Raw genomic sequence first — 15,257 nt, forward strand, 5'->3', positions numbered from 1 at the left:
AGCTAATACCCGCTAAGGATATCCCAAAGTGTGGCCATTTGCAAGGAGTCGATAGAAGCTCTATCGAAAGCTGATCATAAAATCAGTGAGAGGGCATCACATCAGTATAATCCACGAGCACTGGGTTAAGGACGATCAAAAGGCTTGTATTCTTATAAATAAAGATATAAATGAATTTTTTTGTCCCAATTATAGCTCAGCAAATACAACAGTAGCAAGACAGCTCATTCACAAACAGCAACTTAAGAATATATAAAAAAGGCGTACTTTTATATTCGCAAGTTTGCAAAGGTTCTCGGGATGGGAGGAAGTATTGGACCTTGCGCAATCACCAGACAGATAGCCTGTTCGTAGATGACTGGAATGTGACAGAGGAGCTTTATATGTCGGATCAGAAAAACTTGGTGAGACAAATAACTAGGTTAGTAACAAAAGATCTAGCTCAAAGAGATATCAATAACAAAACAAGAATTTTCCGAGAGTTGGATGCAGAGGTGGAGAATATAGAAATGATATTAAAAACCGCTTACAATCAATCGACACTATTAACCCTTTCATGTTCTTACCGGCTTCTAATTGCTGTTATTTAAATTTTTTTGACCAGCCGTTTTTTCAGTTATGTAGACTTGTTTTGTGCAGGATTACAGTTACTTTTTCGGTTATGAGGTGTGCACGTATTCATTCATACTAAAGTGGTTATGCAAAATTGTTCAAAAACATAAAAATAATTGTTTTATTTATTCGCTTCGCCTCCTTATCCATACTGGAAAAAGCAGAAGAAACGGCGCGGTTGTTGCTTTCGATGATATCAATATCATCGGCGTACGCCAGTAGCTGTACACTCTTATAGAAGATTGTACCTTCTCTATTTAGCTCTGCAGCTCCTATAATTTTTTCCAGCATCAAGTTAAAGAAGTCGCACGATAGTGAGTCACCTTTTCTGAAACCTCGAACGGCTCGGAGAGGTCCTTCCCAATCATGACGGAGCTTTTGGTGTTGCTCAACGTCAACTTATATAGCCGTATTAGTTTTGCGGGGATACCAAATTCAGACATCGCGGCGTAAAGGCAGCTCCTTTCGTGCTGTCGAAAGCAGCTTTAAAATCGACAAAAAGGTGGTGTGTGTCGATCCTCTTTTCACGGGTCTTCTCCAAGATTTGGCGCATGGTAAATATCTGGTCAGTTGTGGATTTTCCAGGTCTAAAGCCACACTGATAAGGTCCAATTAGTTTGTTGACGGTGGGCTTTAGTCTTTCACATGGTACGCTCGATAGAACCTTATAGGCGATATTTAGGAGGCTTATCCAACGGTAATTGGCACAGATTGTGGGATCTCCCTTTTTATGGATTGGGCAGAGCACACTGAGATTCCAATCGTCAGGCATGCATTCTTCCGACCATATTTTGCAAAGAAGCTGATGCATGCACCTTATCAGTTAATCGGTAATCTATCGGCCCCCGCCGCTTTGTTGTTCTTCAGGCGGGTGATTGCTATTCGAATTTCTTCATGGTCGGGTAATGGAACATCGTCATCGATTGGGGAATCGGGTTCGCCATCTCCTGGTGTTGTACTTTCACTGCCATTCAGCAGGTCGGAGAAGTGTTCCCTCCATAATTCCAGTACGCCCTGGACATCGGTTACCATATTACCACCTTGGATACTCCGGTCTTGAAACCTTCGTTAAGGGAGGGGTCTGGGTTTTCACTTTCGAAAAATCTATTTTTTTTGTTTTATCTTATTGTTTAACATTTCAAGAATATGTCCTCAAAATTGTAATCCGATCTAAGCAATATTCTTGAAGTTATTGTTTAATTAGTCTCGGGGCCTTTAACGCTCTAACTCGAACAGCTACGGCTTTAAACGCGTTTTTCTCAAAACTACTTTTTTGAAGTCCGTGTTCACTGCCATTTTAAAACTACTCGACCGATTCATTTGAAATTTGGTACACATATTCTTCACATAAAATACCTCCCCCCTACGTTTAGTAAATTTTTTTTTAACATTAACAGCCGGTTTCACGAAACAAATTTAAGTGAAAAATAATTAATTTCAGTTCCACCATTTGACTTAATTTTTATTTAAATGGTCACGCTTTGCCATTTAAATATTATTTAAATACTGTCATATGTAACCATGGTTACGCTTTTCTATCAGCTGAATTCCCATTTGTTTACCATTTTGACAAAGAAATACAATTTATTTGTTTACATAAATCAGCTGTTATTCTTACTAACATCCCTGCCTTTTAATTTTTTTGATGCCAAATGTCAAGAATGGTGAAACGCAAGAAATTTAAGTGCAAAGTTAAATAAAAATTAAAATTAAAATTAAATGGAACTTAATTTTCAATTAAAAACTTTCGTGAAACCGGCTGTAAGGGTGTTTCTCATCCTGAAAATGGCAGAAATTTTGGTCGAAAATAACGGTTCACACTTTAGATGGCCGCCAAAAATTTTTAAATAAAAAAATAATAATCAGAGAACGTTGGGGGGAAGATTTGTTTAAAATTTAACTAAATTTTTATGGTTTTTCATTTTCGGATAATTTCCGGTCAAGTTACAGTGAACACCGCAAATTGTTTTTTTTTTTCAAGACGTCATAGGGGAAGATCTGTCACGGGCTAATAGTTTAATATTTTTACATGAAAAATTCACAGAACATAGTCAAAACTATGCTTAATAATGTATAGAAGGTTTGTATAAAATTGCTTAATCGATATTTCAGATAAAAAATCACAAAAAAAGTGTTTTTTTGCACTGAAACCCAGACCCCTCCCTTCGCTTAATTTTTTCATAAAATTTTCGAGTATTACCTCTGTCTGCTAGCTTCTCAAGCTCTTCATACTCACGCATTTCGGCCTCTTTCTTTTTTTGTCTGCAGATGCGTCTCGCTTCCCTCTTCAGCTCTCGGTATCTATCCCATCCCGCACGTGTTGTGGTTGCTTGCAACGTTGCGAGGTAGGCAGTCTGTTTTCTCTCCGCTGCGAGACGGAATTGCTCTTCGTACCAGCTTGTTTTTGGTCGTTGCTGAAATCCTATTGTTTCGGCTGCAGAGGTACGCAGTGAGTTTGAGATGCCGTTCCACAGTTCCCTTATACCAAGATTCTGATGAGTGCGCTCAGAGAGCAGGAGTGCAAATCGAGTAGAGAATGTCATGGCTGTCTGTTGCGACTTCCTTGTGTTTGTTGACGGGCGTTCTTTGCTGCACAGAGGCGAGTGCGTATCTTCGCTGCAACCAGATAATGGTCCAAGTCTATATTTGGTCCTCGGAGCGTACGCACGACTAAAACACAGGAAACATGTCTTCCGTCTATCACAACGTGTTCGATTTGGTTACGCGTGTTTCGATCCGGAGACAGCCAAGTAGCTTGATGTATGTTCTTATGCTGGAATCTGGTACTACAGACGACCATATTTCGGGCCCCAGCAAAGTCGATCAGCCTCAGGCCGTTTGGCGATGTTTCGTCATGGAGGTTGAATTTTCCGACTGTTGTGCCAAAGACACCTTCCTACCTAGCGTTGAAATCGTCAAGCACGATTTTGACATCAGCGCTCATAGATGCGTTCTAGGCGCTCATAGAAAGTATCTTTGGTCACATCGTCCTTCTCTTCCGTTGGGGCGTGGTCGCAAATAAGCGATATGTTGAAGAACCTCGCTTTTATGCGGATTGTGGCTAGACGTTCGTCCACCGTGGTGAATGCCAGGACTCGGCGACGGAGGTTCTCTTCCACCATAAATCCAAAACCAAATTTGCGCTCCTTTGTATGGTCGCTGTAGTAGATGTCACAAGGACCCACCTTCTTCCGTCCTTGTCCCGTCCATCGCACGTCTTGGATGATATCAGCCTTTAGTCATATGAGGACATCAACCAGCTGGGCAGAGGCACCTTCCCAATTAAGGGTCCGGACATTCCAGGTGCATGCCCTTAAATCATTATCCTTCAAACGTTTGTAGGTGTCGTCATCAAAAGTGGAGTGTCTCATCCGAGGCTTGCTTCGATTTTTCAACTCCCAAGTGAATGACAATCAAAAACTGTCCTCACATACGTGAACTTCTGCACATGCTTCCATCCTTCTTTTTTTGCTATTACTTGTTATAAATCACATCTATTTGTATTCAATATTTATTTTATGTTAATAAATTAATATATCTTGTTGAATGTATAAGAAATCATGTTTTTATCTTCATACTAATTGGCCAATCAATTTTTTCGGCATCATTTGGCATCATTCACAAATGTTATAAAAAATGTGGATTTTGACAGCGCTCTTTCAAAAGAAAGAGTTTCGTATCATGTCATCTATGTTGCTAGTTTGGCAACGACTGAGCGATAGAGCGTAAAGTGCTGAACACATAGACTACCACAAGCGACGAGCAACATCTGTTAAGTATTAAAATGCACGCGTTTTTATGGGCACAGCTTTTTAGACAACAGTACGATTTCGCGACAGTAGGATTGAAGTTGTCGCTGTCGCCAAATTAGAAATGTTTTTAATTTTGGCGATGACAATGGCCGTTGTAGAGCTGCCACTTATATGAGAAATGCAAAATTATTCAAAGTTCTAACCAGTATGACGTTATTTTGCCAAAAGCGTAAAATAGCGTAAGCGTAAAAAAATACTATCTTAAATATATATAGATGTTAATTATAAATAAGAAAGAAGATAAAAACGTGACTTTTTTAAATTCATACAAAAAAATAGATTAATATATTAACATAAAAAATATATTAAATACAAATAGATCTAGTTTATAACAATAATAGTTGTATTCAAAGTATTTCCCCGAAATTTTTTATCGTACTAATTTTGTAAATACTTTTGGCTGGATTATATCTGGCATCCCGCCTTTTCTGATATGAACTGTCAAAAGTTCGCATTGCTACCAACTGAAGTGCTGAACACAAAGACGACGACAAGCGACGAGCGACATCTGTCAAATATTAAAATACACGCGTTCTTATGGGCACAAATTTTTAGACAACAGCAGGCTTGAAGTTGTCGCTGTCGCCAAATTAGAAATGTTTCTAATTTTGCCAACGACAATGGCCGCTGTAGAGCTGCCACTAGTATGTGAAATGTATAATTCTTCAAAGATCTAACAAGTATGATGTTATTTTGCCAGAAGAAGCATAAAATATTTTTCATATATCATTTGTAATAACAATCGATTATTTAAAACGGATAAATCGACTGATTTATAGATTCATAAATTTTTTGCGCAAATAATTTCACTTTCAACAAAACATGTAAATTTTATTGAATTGAAAGCTTTTAGTACAGCAACAATGAAATTGCGGTTTGAAATGTCGCTGCCGTCTTCAAAATGTTCAAGACGCCTGGCTTCAAAGCGACATTTGTAGCATAAGCGTAAGTGTGATGGAAGTTGGCGCAATTGTGTAGTGCCGACCACTGTTCTACTTCTATACCCAGCTTTGCGCAAATTGCGGGAGTATATAATGTGCGGTTAGCCCTTCGTTATTTGTTCCGCATTAATTTCGTTCTTGCTTGCGCGCAGCGAATAACATAATTTTTTATATATTCGTATCCATAATGGATATCTTCGTCATTCGTTGGAATTAGAATTTAAATTTTATACGATTTACAATTACAATCCCAAATACCAAAAAAATACTTTCTTTTTATTTTTTTTTTTGCACGAAAGCTTTAAATAGAACTAACTTTTTTTTTGTTTTTTTGTTTATTACAGTTGTACCTAGTATACAATGATTAAATACTAACAACAATTCAATTCTAATAACTTAAAAATAATAATTAAAAGCTAAATGTTAAAGAAATTCATTTGCTGCTACAGTTGCCTTGCTAAGTCTGAAGGCCTCTTACGTTTCAGTCGGTTTTCTCGTTCAGCAGTACCGATGAGTCTGGATGCCTCTTCATTTACATGCTGTATAAACCTCATTTCGTGAGTCTTTGCAAGTTTGGTTATTCCGTTGACTACTGAATTCACACCAAGAGCACGGTGAAGGTCAACAGATCTAACATACCATGGATCATTAACTATATTTCTTAGTACCTTATTTTGTAAGCGCTGGATGCAGGCAATACGGTTTTGAGTTGAGCAACCCCATAGTTGAGCTCCATAGGCCCAAATTGGCTTTAGTACATGTTATATATAAACAGCTTGTTTGCGGGAAAACTCACTTGTGGGTAAACTTTTAAACATGTTTTATATTTCTTACACTTAAGTTAAGTTATAAATTATTAACAAAATAGAGTCCTTTAAGGGGTTACGCCACCTTGAACGCATGAAAAATGGATGTTTTTTAGGAATTTTTTTTACAAAATTATTTGAGGTAGGGCTTCTTTACATTTATTGGTAATTTAATACATATCTTAAGCTTTATAAATATTGAAAAAAAAACAAGAAAAAACGTTAACTTCGGCTGTACCAAAGCTAATATACCTTTCACAGGTGCATTTCTTTTAGCAACTATGTGTTTAAGCAAATCTAAAGACGTAAGAAAAAGTAAGTAAAAAAAGAAAACATTTTACTAATTCGTTTTAGCCGGGTTGTTTGCTAGAAACATTGAGGTTATATAGTTAACCGATCTGAACAATTTTTTCGGAGATTATATTATTACCTAAAGCAGTAATCCATGTCAAATTTCGTGAAGATACCACGTCAAATGCGGAAGTACAATACAAGCCATTGATTCCGATCGTTCAGTTTGTATGGCAGCTATATGCTATAGTGAACCGATCTGAACAACTTTTTCGGAGATCAAATTATTTCTATGAGCGAGAACTCACACCAAATTTCGTGAAGATGTGTAGTAAAATGCGGAAGTGTTCCATACAAGCCCTTGATTCCGATCGTTCAGTTTGTATGGCAGCTATATGAAATAGTGGTCCGATATCGGCAGTTTCGACAAATGAGCAGCTTCTTGAAGAGAAAATAACACCTGCAAAATTTCAAAACGATATCTTAAAAACTGAAGGGCTAGTTCGTATATATATACAGTCAGACGGACATGGCTAAATCGACTCAGTTCAACATACTGATCATTTATATATATACTTTATAGGGCCTCCGACGCTTCCTTCTGGGTGTTACAAACTTCGTGACAAACTTAATATACCCTGTTCAGGGTATAAAAATGTTTTAATTAAAAATAGGCATAGATCAATTTTTTCGGACCACTCCTTGATGGTGTACATCATTGGTATTTAAATTTTTGTCTGAAACAAGTAAAAATAATATTATTTTAAAATAGTGATAATTTTGAACAGAGTGGCGAAACCATTTAAAAACCGAACATTTTAGGCTAATGGAAGCACTTCAAAAATTCAATTTATATTTTGGGCTAAAAATATCTAATATATAAAAAGTAATGCCACTTTTCATTGTAATTTTATAACTTAAGAACAGTCTCACCGATCCAAACCAAATGTTTAGGCTTTCTTCTTTTTGACTGGCGTAGACAACGCTTACGCGGTTATAGCCGAGTTCAAAACAGCGCGCCACGCATCTCTTCTTTTGGCAGTTTGGCGCCAGTTGGTAATACCAAGTGAAGACAGGTCCTTCTCCACCTAGTCCTTCCATCAGAGCTGGAGCACTTTCGTCCATTCGAACAACATGACCTAGCCGTTGTATTTTTTATTCGCTGGATTATGTCTATGTCGTCGAATAACACATAGAGCTCATCATTCCATCGTCTGCGGTATTCGCTATTGCCAATGTTTAAGGGACCATAACTCTTCCGCAAAACCTTTCTCTCGAAAGCTCCGTCTCATCAGATGTTGACATCGTCCACGATTCTGCACCTTAAAGTAGGACGGTAATGATGAGGGACTTGTAGAGTTTAGTTTTTGTTCGTCGAGAGAGAACTCTACTTTTCAATTGCCTACTCAGTCCATAGTAGCACCTGTTGGCAAGAGTGATTCTGCGTTGGATTTCAAGGCTAAGATTATTATCGGTGTTGATGCTGGTGCCTAGGTATACGAAATTATCTACAACTTCAAAGTTATGACTGTCAACAGTGACATGGGAGCAAAGATGCGAATGCGCTAACTGTTTGTTTGATGACAGGAGATATTTCGACTTGTCCTCGTTCACCACCAGACCCATACGCTTCGCTTGTTTATCTAGAATAGAAAAGGCAGAACTAACGGCGCAGGTGTTGTCTGCAATGATATCGATATCATCGGCGTACTCCAGCAGTGGTACACTCTTATAGAAGATGGTACCTTCCCTATTTAGCAGCTCGTATTATTTTCTCCAGCATCAGTTTGAAGAAGTCACACGATAGTGAGTCTCCTTGTCTGAAACCTCGTTTGGTGTCGAAAGGCTCGGAGAGGTCCTTCCCGAAACTGATGGAGCTTTTGGTGTTGCTCAACGTCAGCTTACACAGCCGTATTAATTTGCAGGGATTTCAAATTCAGACATAGAGGAAACTCCTTTTCGTGCTGTCGAAATCAGCTTTAAAATCGACAAAGGGATGGTGTGTGTCGATACTCTTTTCACGGGTCTTTTCCAAAATTTGGCGCATGGTGAATATTTGGTCAGATGCAGATTTTCCATTCTATAGCCACACTGATAAGGTCCAATCAGTTTGTTGACGGTGGGCTTTAGTCTTTCACACAGTACGCTCGTATTTGAATAAGCTCTTCGCCACCGTATTTGAATAGATCGGCCGGCAATTCATCGGCCGCCTTGTTGTTCTTTAATTGGGTAATTGCTATTCTAATTTCTTCGCGGTCGGGCAATCGAACATCTGCTCCATCGTCATCGATTAGGGAATCGGGTTCGCCATCTTCTGGTATTGTACTTTCACTGCCATTCAGCAGGCTGGAGAAGAGTTCCCTTCACAAACTCAGCATACTCTGGTCATCAATAACTAATGTGCTCCGGTCTTGAAACCTTGAGTTAGTCCCAAGATCTTTTCGTAAATTTTTCGAGCATTACGCCTGTCGGCCAGCTGGTCAAGACGCACGTGTTGCGGTCGATCGCAATATTGCGAGGTAGACAGTCTGTTTTCTCTCCACTACGAGACAACAATCCTCATCATACCAGCTGTTTTTTGACATTTCCGAAAGCCAATAGTTTCGGTTGCAGCTGTACATAAGGAGCTTGATATGCCGTCCCACAGTTCCTTTATACCGAGATGCTGATGAGTGGTCTCAGAGAGCAGGAGTGATTGTAGCTTCTCAATGTCGAACCTTCCTTGTGTTCGTTGACGTGTGCGCTTTTCTACACAGAGACAGGTGTGTATCTTAGCTGCTGCAAGATAGTGGTCCTAGTCGATGTTAGGACCACGGAGTGTACGCACATCAAAAACACTGGAGACATGTCGTTTATCTATCACAACGTATTGTCACTCCCTCCGCACTCCTTTCTTTTTCTCCAGACATAGTTTAACGTTCTTTGTCGGTCAACCGCTTCCCTTTTTCTTTTTCCCGCATGTCCTTATCTTTCTCTTCTGAGTCTGCCATTTCCCCTACAAGGAATTTTGTCTCTTATTACTCTGTTAAACATTAGTTCTGTCGGTGGAGGACCGATAGTACCATAAAAACGAACTTCTGAATTTCTTTCTTGTAGCTGTCATTGTTTGCGTGATCTGTCTTTAAAGGTTTCACTATGTGTTTGTTCATATTTTCTACTTCACCGTTAGCCTGGGGTCAGTATGAGAGCGTAGTCATTAGTCGTATGCCAACGTAAACTCAACGCTTATGAATTGCCTCCCATTGTCAGACGTTAGTGTCTCTGGAAATCCAAATTTTGAAAATATCTCTTCCATTTCATTTATAATGCTTTTGGGTGTTATTGTTTTGATCACTTCGAACTCCATATATCTGGAGTAGTAATCAATTAGTACCAATATATTATCCTCATTAGGTAAAGGACTGGAAACTTTCGTGGGAATGGTAGTTTAGTGCCCCGTAATAGAATATCACAAACTATATAGAGCTCCAAACAAATTGGATAATATGGGCTTGCCATGTTCACTTTCCACGAGTCCTGGCTCAAACACGTCATTGCGTCTTGTATCTCTTCGTCTAAGATAGACATCTCGCTAATCTATGATATGGAGAGCGATTTCGGTATCAAAGTTGACACAACTCGGAAAATATGTTCCTCCACGACCCAGTCATATGGATCAGCGTTGTTTTCTTTGGAAAGTCTTGATAGTGAATCCGCAATATTTTCTTGTCCTGCTTTATATATCACTCGGAAACGATAACCATCTTTCGGTTATCAAATCAAAGTGTAGTCGAGCCAAATAATAATAAAATTTTTCCTCAGCCCACACCAAGTATAGACTTTCCTTTTCAGTTTATGAATATCTCTTTTCCACCGGTCAGAGACTCTTACTGGCAAATGAAATGATTCGAGAAGTATTTGCCGTATCAAATTACACTAGGACGGCACCCAGGGCCACCGGACTAGCATCTGCAATTAAACACGTTTTGTCCTGTGGGTTAAAGTATGAGAGTTTCGCTATAGCGGTAATTTTCGCCTTTAACCTTTGGAATGTTTCGCCCTGCTCCTTGCCAAAAACAAATTTCTCCTTGCTCTTCAATAGTTTCCTTAGAGTTTCGGTGCTGCATGCCAAGACAACTACAAACTTACCTACATATGTAGCTAAACCAAGAAAGCTACGTACTTCTTCCTTATTCTTTGGCCCTCTGAATGCTGTGATTATTTTTACTTTTTCGGATTCTCATTCGACAGGATGTGTCCCAAAAATGTCTGTCTTTGAGTTCTTATTATGCATTTCTTTCCCTTCAGCAAAACATTATTTGTTTTAAAAATTGTCTTAACCGTTTCCAGTGCTTTGTCATGTTCATCAAGGTTACTTCCAAAAATTATTACGTCATCAATATAGTTCAATGCATTTTGGCAAGGAGATATTAGTTTTTCCATTAGCCTCTTAAATATCTCTTTGGCCGAATTCACCCCAAACATTAAATGTATATAACGAAATAAACCCCGGTGCGAAATAAATTGTAGAACTTTCTCTACTGGACTCAGCCAACTCTAACTGATGGTAGGCGTTTTTTAAATCAAGTCGAGAGAAATACTTGGCTCCCCTTAGTTTGATAACCACGCCCATTTAAATTTTTTTATACTATTTTGAGTGCAGCTCTTCTGTACCTTCTTTGTAATGAAATTTAAAGCTTCTGGCTTAAATTAAAGCATTTTTAGTAGTTTTCAACGTAACCTTTGTATGGGAGGTGGGCGTGGTTATAGTCCGATTTTCCCACTTTCCCAAAAAAATTAAAGTTTGTACCGAATTATACTTTCATAGCTTTATTTATAGCTTAGTTATAGCCCTTTATGTGTTTTCGGTTATCGTCATTTTGTGGCCGTGGCAGTGGTCCGATTCCGCCTATCTTCGAACTTAACCTTCTTATGGTTCCAAAGAGCACGTGTTCCAAGCTTCACTAAGATATTTCAATTGTTACTCAAGTTACAGCTTGCACGGACGGACAAACGGACGAACAGAGAGACAGACATCCGGATTTGAACTTTACTCGTCACCCTGATCACTTTGGTATATATAACCCATATCTAACTCGTTTAGTTTTAGGACTCACAAACAACCGTTATGTGGACAAAACTATTATACTCTTCTAGCAACTTTTGTTGCGAGAGTATAAAAAATATATGTTTGACACAAGTACATTAATAAAGAAGAAGATACAGTCCACTAAATATGAAGTGCAATGGAAAGCAAACAAATCCTATGGAATAAAACTTTGGCCCTTGGAAGAATGTTCATAAATATATGAACATGAACAATGAGTTAAACAAAATAATATACAATCCACTAAATATCAATTGCAATGGTAAGAAACAAAACTGTAATATGAGGTTTGCTCATAAAAATGTGAAAATCATTGCATATAAAAGAAAACACATAAATTAGAGTATTCATAAAACTAATATAATATATATACTCCAAATATTAAGGCACACAAGCAACAACTGATAAGAGAATATCAACCGTGTGTACGTATGAGTCTAAGTGCGTTAGATGCACTAATCTAAAGAGTTGTAAAATATCAATGCATTGGTATCTGAAGAATGCAATAAAAATATAATACATATTTACACATCTGTATGTACACTGCGCATACACACATATACATATGTACCTAGTAAGGAGATTTGAATTAGTGTATTGGCGAAAGAAATTTGAATAAAGAAAATCAAGAGCCAAACGTAAACTTTCAGAATACAGATCAAAGTGTTTTTCGAACCGAATATAGCGCTCAGCCAAATAAAAATTCCTGCTAATAGAAAATACAGGCAACTATTATGAATTTGGAAGTACTATAAGCTTCTATAAGCTACTATAAGCTATATATATATATATAAGCTTCTAAGAAGAAAAAGAGCATTACTTTGCAAATTAAAGCAAAATGTAAGCCGGAATAGCAAAGGTTATCCGCAATTATAATAGTACATATATATAATAGTATAATTGGGAAGGTGCCTCTGCCCAGCTGGTTGATGTCCTCATACGACTCAAGGCTGACATCACCGCCATCCAAGAAGTGCGATGGACGGGACAAGGACGGAAGAAGGTGGGTCCTTGTGACATCTACTACAGCGGCCATATAAAGGAGCGCAAATTTGGTGTTGGATTTGTGGTGGGAGAGAGACTCCGTCGCAGAATCCTGGCATTCACCCCGGTGGATGAACGTCTTGCCACAATCCGCATCAAAGCGAGGTTCTTCAACATATCGCTGATTTGCGCAAACGCCCCAACGGAAGAGAAGGACGATGTGACCAAAGATGCTTTCTATGAGCGCCTAGAACGTACCTATGAGCGCTGCCCCCGCCACGATGTAAAAGTCGTGCTTGGCGATTTTAACGCCAGGGTGGGTAAAGAAGGTGTCTTTGGCACAACAGTCGGAAAATTCAGCCCCCATGACGAAACATCGCCAAACGGCCTGAGGCTGATCGACTTCGCTGGGGCCCGAAATATGGTCGTCTGTAGTACCAGATTCCAGCATAAGAAAATACATCAAGCTACTTGGCTGTCTCCTGATCGAAACACGCGGAACCAAATCGATCTCGTTGTGATAGACGGAAGACATGTCTCCTGTGTTTTAGACGTGCGTACGCTCCGAGGACCAAATATAGACTCGGACCATTATCTGGTCGCAGCGAAGATACACACCCGCCTCTGTGCAGCAAAGAATGCCCGTCAACAAACACAAGGAAGGTTCGACGTCGAAAAGCTGCAATCGCAACAGACAACCACGAAATACTCTACTCGACTTGCACTCCTGCTCTCTGAGAGCACTCATCAGCATCTCGGTATAAGGGAACTGTGGAACGGCATCTCAAACTCACTGCGTACCGCTGCAGCGGAGAGAAAACAGACTGCCTACCTCGCAACGTTGCAAACGACCACAACACGTGCGGGATGGGATAGATACCGAGAGCTGAATAGGGAAGCGAGACGCATTTGCAGACAAAAAAAGAAAGAGGCCGAAATGCGTGAGTACGAAGAGCTTGAGAAGCTGGCAGACAGAGGGAATGCTCGAAAATTTTATGAAAAAATGAAGCGACTTAACGAAGGTTTCAAGACCGGAGCATCCTCATGTAGAGACCAAGGTGGTAATCTGGTAACCGATGTCCAGGGCATACTGGGAGGGAACACTTCTCCGACCTGCTGAATGGCAGTGAGATCCCCCAATCGATGACGATGGAACAGATGTTCCATTACCCGACCATGAAGAAATTCGAATAGCAATTACCCGCTTGAAGCAATTACCCGCTTGCAAAATATGGTCGGAAGAAAGCATGCCTGACGATTGGAATCTCAGTGTGCTCTGCCCAATCCATAAAAAGGGAGATCCCACAATCTGCGCCAATTACCGTGGGATCAGCCTCCTAAATATCGCATACAAGGTTCTATCGAGCGTACTGTGTGAAAGACTAAAGCCCACCGTCAACCAACTGATTGGACCTTATCAGTGTGGCTTTAGACCTGGAAAATCGACAACTGACCAGATATTCACCATGCGCCAAACCTTGGAGAAGACCCCTGAAAAGAGGATCGACACACACAACCTTTTTGTCGATTTTAAAGCAGCTTTCGAAAGCACGAAAAGGAGCTGCCTTTATGCCGCGATGTCTGAATTTGGTATCCCCGCAAAACTAATACGGCTGTGTAAGTTGACGTTGAACAACATCAAAAGCTCCGTCATGATTGGGAAGGACCTCTCCGAGCCGTTCTTTACCAAACGAGGTTTCAGACAAGGTGACTCACTATCGTGCGACTTCTTTAACCTGATGCTGGAAAAAATTATAAGAGCTGCAGAGCTAAACCGAGAAGGTACAATCTTCTACAAGAGTGTACAGCTCCTGGCGTACGCCGATGATATTGATATCATCGGAAGCAACAACCGCGCCGTTTGTTCTGCTTTTTCCCGCATGGATAAGGAGGCGAAGCGAATGGGTCTGGAGGTGAATGAGGACAAGACGAAATATCTCCTGTCATCAAGCAAACAGTCGGCGCATTCGCGTCTTGGCTCCCACGTCACTGTTGACAGTCATAACTTCGAGGTCGTAGATAATTTCGTATACCTGGGAACCAGCATCAACAACACGAACAATGTCAGCCTCGAAATCCAGCGCAGAATAACTCTTGCCAACAGGTGCTACTTTGGACTGAGTAGGCAATTGAACAGTAAAGTCCTCTCTCGCCGAGGAAGGGGTAGGCCTCCACTCCGTTGGAAGGACCAGGTGAGAGGTGGCGCACTATCGTCGATTCGGCTATAACCGGCTAAACGGTTGCAACGCCAATCACATACATACATATACAATATATATTTACATACTTTTCGTAAAAGTAAAAGCGAACAAGTACGGAAGGGCTAAGTTCGGATGTAACCGAACATTTTATACTCTCGCAATTTATTGAAGAAATTTTATTAAGATAACACACAAATTTACCCATAAATTCGACATAAAGTTTAATAGAATAAAGAAAATCGTCATATATCATATATAGAGACGAGTGGCGCGCTCTCATCGATTCGGCTATAACCGGCTAAACGGTTCAACGCCAATCACATACATACATAGTATATGAGGGTTGAGGTAATTCCTGAACCGATTTCATTCATTTTCACCAGCAAGGTAATTTTGCTAAGATATCTCACATATTAACAAATACACTCAGTCCTTTTTTTACGCGATCTCTTTTTACGCTTCTTCACTTTAACGCGGTTATTTTTGCAGCGCAAATTTTTTTTTTTCACGCGAATTTCTCACTT

General features: G+C 39.6%; 1 protein-coding gene across 3 annotated transcripts in view; it reads right to left on the reverse strand.

The window, feature by feature from the left end:
- Positions 1–6,198: 6,198 nt before the first annotated feature.
- The window catches only part of LOC105219110 (small conductance calcium-activated potassium channel protein), a 174,897-nt gene continuing 165,838 nt past the window's right edge, over positions 6,199–15,257 (reverse strand). The window contains exons 13-14 of one of the 3 annotated variants that reach the window (XR_008471331.1): positions 6,992–7,199; positions 6,199–6,922 (exon numbers count right to left, since the gene is read on the reverse strand). Coding sequence is in view for 1 of the 3 variants with exons in the window: in XM_054231449.1 (XP_054087424.1) it covers positions 7,188–7,199 (12 nt within the window). In the remaining 2 variants the exon portion in view is untranslated. Of the gene's footprint in view, positions 7,200–15,257 lie in introns of all 3 variants that reach the window. The other 2 variants (XR_008471330.1, XM_054231449.1) reach the window with 2 other exon arrangements.

The sequence above is a fragment of the Zeugodacus cucurbitae genome, chromosome 5 (genome assembly GCF_028554725.1).
Source record: "Zeugodacus cucurbitae isolate PBARC_wt_2022May chromosome 5, idZeuCucr1.2, whole genome shotgun sequence".
NCBI lineage: Eukaryota > Metazoa > Arthropoda > Insecta > Diptera > Tephritidae > Zeugodacus > Zeugodacus cucurbitae.